The 12,210-nt window shown below is 44.1% G+C and overlaps 1 protein-coding gene across 1 annotated transcript; it reads left to right on the forward strand.

Moving 5' to 3' along the window:
- Positions 1-8,273: 8,273 nt before the first annotated feature.
- Positions 8,274-11,588, forward strand: LOC138669978 (uncharacterized). Its single transcript, XM_069756908.1, has 5 exons — positions 8,274-8,835; positions 8,915-8,989; positions 9,270-9,462; positions 9,633-9,795; positions 10,559-11,588. The coding sequence occupies exons 1-5, from the start codon at positions 8,791-8,793 to the stop codon at positions 11,298-11,300; spliced, it is 1,218 nt and encodes a 405-aa protein (XP_069613009.1). The 5' UTR covers positions 8,274-8,790; the 3' UTR covers positions 11,301-11,588.
- The last annotated feature ends 622 nt before the right edge of the window (positions 11,589-12,210 follow it).

Consider the following 12,210-nt stretch of genomic DNA (forward strand, 5'->3'; position numbering starts at 1 on the left):
GTCTAGTGAGCTTCCTCCAATAGCCACTAGACGCAGTCATTTCCCTGCCACTGGGGACACCTGTGGGCGTAGTGGCCTGCCTACAGACATGGCACGTTGGGTGTACGTGAGCGGAATGAGACCTAGATTCTGCTCGCGATACCTCCATGGCCTCCACGGGCTGAGTCAGAGACTCCAGAGGTTTGGCAAAATTTGGAGCCAGCCTAAACCTCTGCCTACACTGGACTCGCTCCAAACTTCGTTTTGCATGTCGAAGGTCAATGCAGGTAGAGACTGATATTAGGTCCTCCAGGGTGGCAGGAATCTCCCTAGTGGCCAGGGTATCCTTTACATAATTAGCTATCCCCTTCCAGAATACCGGGATTAGGACTTTATCCAACCACTCCAACTTGGTTGCTAGAGTCCAAAATTGGATGGCAAACTGGCTGACCATGGAGGAGCCCTGGGTTAACGCCAAGAGTAGGAGCGCAGAGTCATGGGTAACATGAGGTCCTAAGAAGACCTCTTTCAGAGCATTCAGAAAGCAAGAGACGCTCTGCACGACATGGTCATTGCGCTCCCACAGAAGCGTAGCCCAATCCAATGTCCTGTCCTTTAATGAAGAGACCACAAACCCCAACTTAGCCCGCTCTGATGGGAAACGTGATGCCAGAAGCTCCAAATGAATAGCGCACTGGTTCACGAATCTCCGACAGACTTTGCTGTACCCCCCTGAACTTATTGTGCAAGGGAAAGTGCGCGAGAGATGGAACAGACATGGCAGTGGACACTTTGGATGCAACTTCACTGGCTGCATGAGCTGCTACTGCGGTAACTTCCATGGCTATAGTTGTGCGCTGTAGAGCGGACAACCTGCCCTCCAGCTGCTGGATGTATCGCTGTAAATGCTGCTCGTCTGCGATTGCTAGCCAGACTCTGGCGCTAAGATATTGTTAGTGTTCGCGGATTACACTAAATATAAGTTATGATAAAGTGCGATTGCAACCAGGGTTCCACCATGCAGTCATGGTCATTGCGCTCCCACAAAAGCGTAGCCCAATCCAATGTCCTGTCCTTTAAAGAAGAGACCACAAACCCCAACTTAGCCCACTCTGATGGGAAACGTGATGCCAGAAGCTCCAAATGAATAACGCACTGGTTCACGAATCTCCGACAGACTTTGCTGTACCCCCCTGAACTTATCGTGCAAGGGAAAGTGCGCGAGAGATGGAACAGACATGGCAGTGGACACTTTGGATGCAACTTCACTGGCTGCATGAGCTGCTACTGCGGTAACTTCCATGGCTGTAGTCGTGCACTGTAGAGCAGACAACCTGCCCTCCAGCTGCTGGATGTATCGCTGTAAATGCTGCTCGTCTGCCATTGCTAGCCAGACTCTGGTGCTAAGATATTGTTAGTGTTTGCGGATCACACTAAATATAAGTTCTGATAAAGTGCGATTGCAACCAGGGTTCCACCATGCAGTGATGGAAAACCGCAGCTAGTGAGCAATGGCAGAACACACACCAAGCAAAAGCTAGCACGCACTGAGTTACACGTCACTCACATGTAAAGCACACAAGGCTGTGTCACTTGCACACAGCAACAGAATAGATACTCTGCAACAGAGCTGTGTCACTCGCACACATTAACAGGTAAGATGCTCTGCAGTAGAACTGTGTCACTCGCACACAGTTACTGAGCAGGTATGGCACTAAACACGATCCCTGTTAATCTTAGAGGAGAACACAACCCTCACAAGGGCAAGGGAACAGGTAGCGGCACAATCACAGAGTGTGCACGCACATGAACTCCCCTCCGGAGGTCCCGGAATTCTAAAGGCTATACGCCTACCCTGAGCACATGCAGACAAGTGCACACTACCGTTATTTTCCACACACATACGGTATAAATGATCTTAGCACTCCAGCATGCACTCCAGAGGACCTTTTTGTATGTGACACTTACGTTTAGTTAGACAGGACCTTGCTCGAGGACATATCCGAATCTTCCACATCACCCGAGCAGCTGACGACTGACCACTAGTGTTGAGCGACTTTTACTTTTATAGGATTGGGTCGGGTTTCACGAAACCCGACTTTTTCAATAGTCGGGTCGAGTGAAATCGGCCGATCCTATAAAAAAGTCGGGGTCGGGGTCGGCCGAAACTCGAAACCCAATGCAGTGCATTGGGTTTCCAATGGTTCCCAGGGTCTGAAGGAGAGGAAACTCTCCTTCAGGCCCTGCGATCCATATTTAAGTGTAAAATAAAGAATTAAAATCAAAAATATCGCTATACTTACCCTCTGACGCGCCCTGGTACTAATCGGGAACCTTCCTTCCTTCGAATCAGCGCTTCCAGGACCTGCGGTGACGTCGCGGTGACGTCGCGGCTTGTGATTGGTCGCGCGAACGCCCATGTGACCACTCACGCGACCAATCAGACGCCGTGACGTCACCGCGACGTCACCGAAGGTCCTGGAAGCGCTGATTCGAAGGAAGGAAGGCTGCCAGAAAGAAGCAGGGCGCGTCCGAGGGTGAGTATATTCCTATTAGGTATATACTCCTATTAGGTATATACTCACCCTCGGACGCGCCCTGCTTCTTTCCGGCAGCCTTCCTTCCTTCGAATCAGCGCTTCCAGGACCTTCGGTGACGTTGCGGTGACGTCACGGCTTCTGATTGGTCGCGCGAGCGGTCACATGGGCGGTCGCGCGACCAATCACAAGCCGCGACGTCACCGTGACGTCACCGCAGGTCCTGGAAGCGCTGATTCGATGGAAGGAAGGTTCCCGGTTAGTACCAGGGCGCGTCAGAGGGTAAGTATAGCGATATTTTTTATTTTAATTCTTTATTTTACACTTAAATCTGAATTCCGATACCAATTCCCAATATCTTAAACATATCGGGAATCGGTATCGGAATTCCGATTCCAGATTCAGAAGATCGCCAACTTCATGGCCGACCCCACACAGGGGTCGGGTCGGGTTTCATGAAACCCGACTTTGCCAAAAGTCGGCGACTTCTGAAAATTGCCGACCCGTTTCGCTCAACCCTACTGACCACCAATGAGAGGTCATCACCTCATGAGCATGTTCAGTTGGGTGATTTCTGGACTTTGCCTCTGGAATGCCTGTTCGCCGCTGCCTATTGCTAGTTACTATAGCTTTGACTGGAGAGCCAGCAGTAACCAAGCAAACAGCACAAGTCTGGGCAAGACGCTGAGACCGACATCTTTGATGAACACCTCCAACTGTGGCTGAAGCTGAATGGAGGACCACAGAGACAGACATGGCTTGGAATCTACCCCGTGCAGTGGGAGAATCCAGGCACCTAACTGGGTGCCCCTTGATTCTGCAACCCCTTTGTGAAGTGCACATAGGGTGTACACCATTACTTACAGAGAATAATGTTTAACATTTTCTGCAGTCCATGTGCATTTCTCTCTCCTACTCCACTAGCAGTGTTGGTTTAAAAGTTGACTGTGAGAGGGATGGGCCATCTCACAGCACAGCAAAGATCAGATGCCGGGAACAGGAAGCTGCCTGCAGTCTTGCCTGTGTCCCCCTCCTCCTCAACATGGCTGACTGCCCTGGATCTGCATAACTGAAGCAGCAGGACCTGGTAAGTATATCTACAGTGCCTTGCGGAAATATTCAGCCCCCTGGAACTTTTCAACCTTTCCCCACATATCATGCTTCAAACATAAAGATACCAAATGTAAATTTTTGGTGAAGAATCAACAACAAGTGGAACACAATTGTGAAGTTGAACAAAATTTATTGGTTATTTTAAATTTTTGTGGAAATTCAAAAACTGAATAGTGGGGCGTGCAATGTTATTCAGCCGCATTACTTTCAGTGCAGCAAACTCACTCCAGAAGTTCATTGTGGATCTCTGAATGATCCACTGTTGTCCTAAATGCCTAATGATGATAAATATAATCCACCTGTGTGTAATCAAGTCTCCGTATAAATGCCCCTGGTCTGTGATAGTCTCAGGGTTCTGTTTGAAGCACAGAAAGCATCATGAAGACCAACTTTCATCTCAAATAAAGAGAAGACTGATCAGAGCTGCAGCCAAGAGGCCCATTATCACTCTGGATGAACTGTAGAGATCTACAGCTGAGGTGCGACAGTCTGTCCATAGGACAACAATCAGTCATATGCTGCACAAATCTGGCCTTTAAGGAAGAGTGGCAAGAAGAAAGCCATTTCTCAAAGATATCCATATAAAGTGTCATTTAAAGTTTGCAACAAGCCATCTGGGAGACACACCAAACTTGTGGAAGAACGATATGTTTGGAGTAGGCAACAGCTCATCACCCTGAACACACGATCCCCTCTGTCAAACATGGTTGTGGCAGCATCATGGTTTGGGCCTACTTTTCTTCAGCAGGGACAGGGAAGATGGTTAAAATTGATGGGAAGATGGATTTAGTCAAATACAGGACCATTCTTGAAGAAAACCTGTTGGAGTCTGCAAAAGACCTGAGACTGGGACAGAGATTTGTCTTCCAACAAGACAATGATCACAAACATAAACAAAATCTACAATGGAATGGTTCACAAATAAACGTATCCAGATGGCCAAATCAAAGTCCAGGCCTCAATCCCATCGAGAATCTGTGGAAAGAGCTGCGGTTCACAAACGATCTCCATCAAACCTCACTGAGCTCGAGCTGTTTGCCAAGGAAGAATGGGCAAGAATTTCAGTCTCTCGATGTACAAAACTGATAGAAACATATCCCAAGCGACTTGCAGCTGTAACCGCAGCAAAAGGTGGCACAACAAAGTACTAAGTTAAAGGGGCCAAATAATATTGCACGCCCCACTTTTCAGTTTTTGAATTTCCACAAAAATTTAAAATAACCAATACACTTCGTTCAACTTGACAATTGTGTTCCACTTGTTGTTGATTCTTCACAAAAAAAAATAAATTTGGTATCTTTATGTTTGAAGCATGAAATGGGGAAAAAGGTTAAAAAGTTCCTGGGGGCCGAATACTTTCGCAAGGCACTGTGTATACAGTCATGGTTGAGAGTGTTGGCACCTTTGAAATTCTTCCACAAATTGAAGTCTTTCTCACAGAAAATTTGCAAAATGACATGTTTTGCTATACAGATGTTTATTTCCTTTGTGTTTTGTGTATTAGAGAAACACAAAAAAACTGAAAAAAGGTAAATTGAACAAAATTTCACACAAAACCCCAAAAATGGGCCAGACAAAATTGTTGGCACCTGTACCTTAATATTTGGTTGCATACCCTTTGGAATTAATAACTGCAATCAACCGCTTCCTATAACCATCAACATGCTTCTTACATCTCTCAATTGGAATTTTGAGCCAGTCTTCTTTTGCAAACTGCTCCAGGTCTCTCATATTTGAAGTCGACCTTCTCCCTGCAGAAGTTTTAAGATCTCTCCACATTTGTTCAAAGGAATTTACATTGCTGGTACGTCAGAACTCTTCAGCGCTTTGTTACATCCATGTCTGGGTGCATCTTGAAGGCACTTTGATGACACTCATAGTGTGTTAGTGTAGGAATACAGTATGTTCAAACGTTCTTGCAGTAATTATTTGGACCTATTCTGTGCTTTATGCATCTCAAATTTTGATGTCTGCACATGTATGCTATAACATGTGGATAGAGCTTTCAATTATCTAAAACTTGTGACTGTGTACATGTATTTCATATTCAACAGAATCTATGAAATGCACTATGCGCTTTATTTATCAGACACTGAATCCATGCACTACACTCCCTGACAGAAGTTATGTCGCTTTTCCATGTTATGTAAACAAAAGCTTATAACTTGACATTAAATTCTTCCATTTGTTGTATAAATTATTCTTTTGAAAGCTGAAACCCTCCGAAATGTGGTTTGGTTAAGAAAATAAATTAGCTTCAATGCAGAAATATTGATCAGTTAATGGACACAGAATGGTCAGATTTTGGCAAGATAAAAGTTTTGTCGCCCACAGAAAGTAATGTGATATTCAAACAAATAATTAACTTAAAATACAAATATATGTTGCATAACATTGGTAAATGAAGTCATGGTGCTATAAGAGTAATATTTCATATTTTGTGTGACTTCCATGAGCTTGAAGGACTGCATCCATGCGGTTCAACAATGAGTCAAAAATTATTAATGAAGTCATCAGGAATAGCAAACAATGCAGTCTTACTTGTCTCCCAGAGTTCATCTAGATTCTTTGGTTTTGTCTTCCAAGCTTTCTCTTTCATCCTACCCCAAACATGCTCAATGATGTTCATGTCTGGTGGGCTGGCCAGTCCATGAGCACCTTGATCTTTTTTGCCTGGAGGAACTTTGTTGTAGAGATGGATGTATGAGATGGAGCACCATCCTGCTGCAGAATTTGACCCCTTTTATGATTTAGAATATAAGAGGTAGCTAATACTTCTTGATATTTAAGGCTATTGATATTGCCTTCCACCTTGCAAGTGTTTTGCACACCCCCATACTGAATGTAACCTCAGACCATGATCTTTCCACCACAAAATGTATCTGTTTTCTGGGTGTATTTTGGATCCATTGGGGCTCCAGTAGGTCTCCTGCAGTATTTGCAGTGGCTGTGGTGTAATTCTACTAAAGAGTCATCAGAGAAATCCACCTTCTGCCACTTTTCCAACATCCATCTAATTAGCAGGCTGTGGGACTTTGCAAACGCCACACGTTTTTTTATTTGCCTTTTGTTTAATGCTGGCTTCTGGGCACTGATTCGACCATGGAGGCCATTTTGAGACAGAATCCTACAAACTGTTCTACTTGACACAGGGACTTGAGGTGACCAGGCCTGTTGGAGCTCTGCTGCAGTGAAAGAGGGGCTTGCTTTGGATTTTCTAACCGACAACCTGAGCAGTTGTCTTGCGGGGTCTGCCGGACCTGGGCTTGTCAAACACATCTCCAGTCTCTTCAAATCTTTTTTTAATTCTTTATACTTGACGCTGAGACACATTAAAGGTACCAGCCACCTCTGCAGTGGATCTGGTCTTCAGCCTCTTGATAATCCAGGCTTTGGTCGCATGGTGGATTTTTGGCATGTTGTCAGAGCTCACGTTGCAGTTCAAGTGAAGGTCTGGGGTGCTGCGTTTCTTTTTATGCACACACACTAATTAACCGATCATTTACTGAGCACAGGTGAGGATGTAAGGGTACGTTCACATTTGCGGTTTGCGCCGCAGCGTCGCCGCCGCAACAAAACGCATGCGTCGTGCGGCCCTATCTTTAACATTGGCGCCGCATGGGGCCGCATGTGCATGCGTTGTGTTGCGTTGTGTTGCGTTTTACGCCGCATGCGGCGTTAGGGCGCACCTGTCTGGGCGCGGCAAACGCAACATGTTGCATTTTTCTGGCGGCGCCGACCTTTTAAAAAACGCATGCGTCGTGTTTGCGTCGTGTTTGCGTCGTCGATGCGCCTTTTTTCCCATTGACTTGTATTGACAACGCAGACGACGCAAGTACTTGCGTCGTGGTGCGTTGTACGACGCATGCGTTTTCCAATAAAAAATGCAAAACATTGTCTAGACTTTGTCTAGACCCAAAAAAAACAACCTATATATATAAAGAAACGAGGGGTTTGCCATTGTCTTTCACAAGTCATCACACCAGACAAGACTAGACTGGAGAATCTGCTTTCCAAACTTGTAAGTATATATTTCTCTTTGCACATTTTGTATTTTGTGTTTTATTTCTTGATTTGTCTATATTTTTGTAATGTTTGGTCTGTGCTATTACGGTTATGGGTTGTTATTGAAAAATTGTTTGTCTGGTTCTGATGTTCTTCTGGGTTAATAGGATTGCATTTATTTTCTTTTTTTTTTTTTTTTTACGTTAGTTTGGGTTTGGTTATGTGTTTTGTTCTTGTGTCATGTGGTTGTTCAATGTATTGATTTTTGCTCATTTTGTCTTGTAAAATTTCTGGTGCATGTTTTTCTGGTTTCTATTGTTGGTGGTAACTGTGTGGCATTTTCTTGGCTCATGTCTTGCTGTGTTTTGGATTATGCTGTTGGCTTTATTTTTTCTTTCCTTGAGTGTATTTTCTTGCTGGTGGGGGGGCAACATTTATGATGTCTTTGTATTGTATAGTTCCGTGCTGCTGCTATGCCATTATAGTTTCAATTGTACTTTCCCTTTATTTTAAAAAATATCGCTGATGTTTTTACGTCGTTTTCCGTATGGCATATATCTTCCTTCATTGACTGATTGCATTGCGAAGTGTGTAGTATAATTTTTATTTGTTTATATTATTTTTGGTGGTGGACTTTTTTAAAAATTCCATGTGTTTTATTTTCTATTTGGCTATGGTTTATGTTTGGGTTGCTGTATATTTTTACAGCGGTTGTCCCGTAATGTTTATTGCTTGTTATCTAGAATGGTTTTTATTGCCTTTTGTCTTTCTGTGGTTAGATGTCACAAGATGTTGTTTTTTAGGATCATGTCTTGTTGCAATTGTAAAGTATTGCGTTCATTATTTTGCTCTTTCATTGTATTTTTGTGCCTGTAATGTTTTTTCAGAAAGTTTTGATATGTCCATTTTTGGACATAGGTGTCTATTTTTGCTTTTTGGTTTGGGTCTATTCTTGTATAGTTTCTTCTATTGATTGTCTTCTCTTGCAATGTATGGCGTTGTGGTGTCGCTTTCTTATTTTTGCTTTGTCCGATCAGTCAAAAGTCAATTGTGGTTGTTGTAAAAAATTTTGGGCATATTTTATTGTATGTGCCATATTTAGGTTTAGTTTTGATTTTTTTTTTTCATTTTTTCATGCCAGAACAAACGTGCTACAATGGCCACTGTGTCAGAATCGAGCCAATCGGCGCAGGGGAGTGTGGTGAGTAATTATGTCAATTTCCTTACTATTCGCAGTCATTTGTAGTTTTTAAAATAATTTCTTTATACAATTTTTACAGGCTTCTTCAAGTGAGGGTGAAGGAAGTCAGCGGGAGCAGAGAGGTCAGGGCCAAGGTGTGGCGTCAGCACGGCGAGTGAGTATTTTTATTAAACAATTTCTTTTTTTTTTTTGATTAGCATCCTGCTTTCACTAGGGATGTTTAGTAAGCTTACATTCAAACTTTTCAGGGTAGCAAGTATTGGGGGAAGGTAACAAAGGTGAAACAACCAAAACATTCAAAAATACAGGTGTAGAAACCATCAATATACATATATAAAATGACAAAGGATAGGGCCAAGGTACATATCATGATAGGTGCTGGTGTTTGTTAATATTTGCATATTTGTAACCTTTTCTGTTTTTAATTTTTCTAGGTTTCACAACGGGACCATGGAGTCATTGATGTGGAGCTCCTCATATCAAGCATCCAGGAGCGTGGCCCGTTGTGGGACAGCCGTGACTCCCGGCACATGGACCAGGTGGTGTTGAGGCGTTTGTGGGTAGAGGTGGCAAAGTCGCTGTGGGAGGGCTTTGACATAGCTCCTGCAAAGGACAAAGCCAACTTTGGTGAGTATTGCTGATACGCCGTGCAGATACGTTGCTATGACACACCATCTTTCCAGGATAAACACAACCGTGTGTGATGCAATAAACGCCTAAAGTTTTGCATCGCACACGGTTGTTTTATCCATTTCAAATGCTACATATGTAACCTTTTTTTTCCTTTGCATTCACAGTTAAAAGGTTGAGGATCAGATGGCGATCCATCAAGGACCGTTTCAATAAGGGGCTACGGGCAGAGGAGGAGCGCTCGAAGAGTGGTGCTGCTGCGGCCAAGTCTGTGCCCTATAAATATTCCAAATGTTTACAGTTCTTAAGACCAGTCCTTGGCCGCCGTCAGTAAGTATTTTGTCCACAAAACATATTGCACAGCCCCATTACAGTGCCCAGCCACATAGCCTACTGCACAAACACATAGTACATTGCCCAGCCACGTACATTGTGCATCCACATAGTATATTGGCAGGTAACAATATCGCAGCCACATACCACACGTTCTAGCCACGTATCCACATAGTATATTTCACAGGCACATACTGTATTGCCCATCCATGTAGTCAGCGTAACATATTGGCCATCCACGTAAATGTATCCCTATTAAAATGCTATATAGGCCATTAGTTAATTTTTTGGGTTAAGCGTGAGTCCTTGTAGTCCATGACAGGTTAAGTTCTGAGTCAGGGTAGTTCTGATTGCAGGAATAATGATGAAGTCTCGATCACATGATCCGAACATCATGGTCGTTCCTGCAATCAGATCAGTGAAATCACTGGGTTTTTTTTTATTTAATTTTTTATCTTGACATTAAATTTTCAACTATTTTTGTGGCATAGGCAGCTTCCAGAAAGAGTTTTCGATTACAAAATTTTTATACCCACAGTGGTATACGGTCAAAATGCTTTGACAGCGGGAATGTTCATGATTGTTATCGTCGGCCCTAACGGTCAGCTGGCGATAACAATCAGAAATTAATTATTGGCCACACAGACTGTGAGACCGAGGATTTGTATTATTGTGTAATGTAATGCTATTTTTATTCCAGGAGTTGGCGTATGGGAGAGGTTATTCATTGAAGACTAATTTTTTCATTATCTTTTCACAGGACACACAGCAGCACCCTCGAGAGAGCTCGCCCCGCAGAAGCGGTCCTTCATGAATCGCCATCTGATCCATCACAGCCCTCCCACAGCGACAGCAGGCTTGCACCACCATCTGGTGAACCGGCAGCCGGTACATCAGGTGTTCCCCTGGCCGAGGCCTCTGGCGCACCTTCGTTTGGGTATTCCCGACAGCGCCAGCGGGCCTCGGACAGGCCAACCATGCCCGAATTTTTGCATTTGAGCACGGTTTTTCAGAACTGTTTCAAGGCGTTGAGCGATAACATGGACACTCGTCTGTCCAATATCGACCGGCGCCTTGAAACAATTGAAACCGAGCTCTCAAATCCGGCAAAACATTTTTTTAGTACCATTGCTAAGGGCATGGTGGAACACCTTACGCCGGAACTACAGATTTCAGTGATGCAGTCCTGCAACACTTCCTACGTGAGGGCTCTCCAGCAGGCTGGGGTCATGCAGTCAGCGACAATGGCAGTAGTGCCGTCGCTGGCAAGCATGACTCCCACTCCTGCTGGAGAGCCACTCCAGCCACCCCACCGTGGTCCACGTGCCGAGCGACGCCACCACAGGCACCATAACATAGTGCCGCCGACTCCTGCTCCTGCCATGCCTTCATCCTCCCGTAGGCGTCATCATGCTGGGGAACCTGCCACAGGACCCAAAAAAAAAAAAAAAAGAGGAAACACAGACGGGCACACAAAGAGGCTCTGGTTGCTGTTCCAGTGACAACACCAACTGTCCGTAGGGGCTCGAGTCGCAGTAGGAGCAGCCAGGGCCAAACAAGGCTTGTGTTGCCTCCTCCCTCCCCTACAGAGGTGGCGGTTTCCTCCCCAGTATACCCTGGGGAGGGTTTGGATCTCCCATCAAGTCTACTTGACTATGTATCCTCCTCTTCGCCATCATCGTCATCTTCTCCATCATCCTCCCATTTCTCTCACCATTCCAGAGAAGACACCTACCATTCCCCCCTGGTGGCACAGGTGGAAACCCCCTAAGTTTAAGAACCCTTTTTGTTTTCTGTTTCCCCCAATAAAAAATGTTATTTTTAAAAAACACTATTTGTTATTATTTATGCTATTATTTTCCAGAATTTATCTCGGCAAATCACGCCATGTGCTGTCTACACATATTTTGTGCTTCAAACACCTCATATATGCAATGTCAGACACTATTTTTTCAATTTTTAGTTTGCCTTTTTTTGGGTGTCTCTCATTGCTGTATGAGGTGTTCACACTTAATGCAGCAGCGAAACAGACAATGATGCAGATCACTGCAGCGTCCGCTGGTTGGTCCCTGGAGAGCTGTCACAGACATCTCTCCAGGGAACAACGATGCAGAGGCCCACGTACATCATGTTGATAAGCGCAGGGCCACGCTTCAGATTTTTACCCTGGTTTCAATTGGAAAACATCGCTGTTATCGTTGCTTATCAGGTAAAACACAAAGATACAGGTCGATCAGACAAACAAGTATATGTAATATTATGGTATAAAAATTGTATTTGAATCGGTATAGAATTTAAAAACTTTTTTATTTAATATTTTAAAAACAACAGGTTCAAGTTTTTATAGGAACATTAAATTTGTGAACTATACTTAGATGCAAAATTTGACATATACCAAACCAACCTAAACGG

This window comes from Ranitomeya imitator, chromosome 3 (assembly GCF_032444005.1).
Source record: "Ranitomeya imitator isolate aRanImi1 chromosome 3, aRanImi1.pri, whole genome shotgun sequence".
Classification (NCBI taxonomy): domain Eukaryota; kingdom Metazoa; phylum Chordata; class Amphibia; order Anura; family Dendrobatidae; genus Ranitomeya; species Ranitomeya imitator.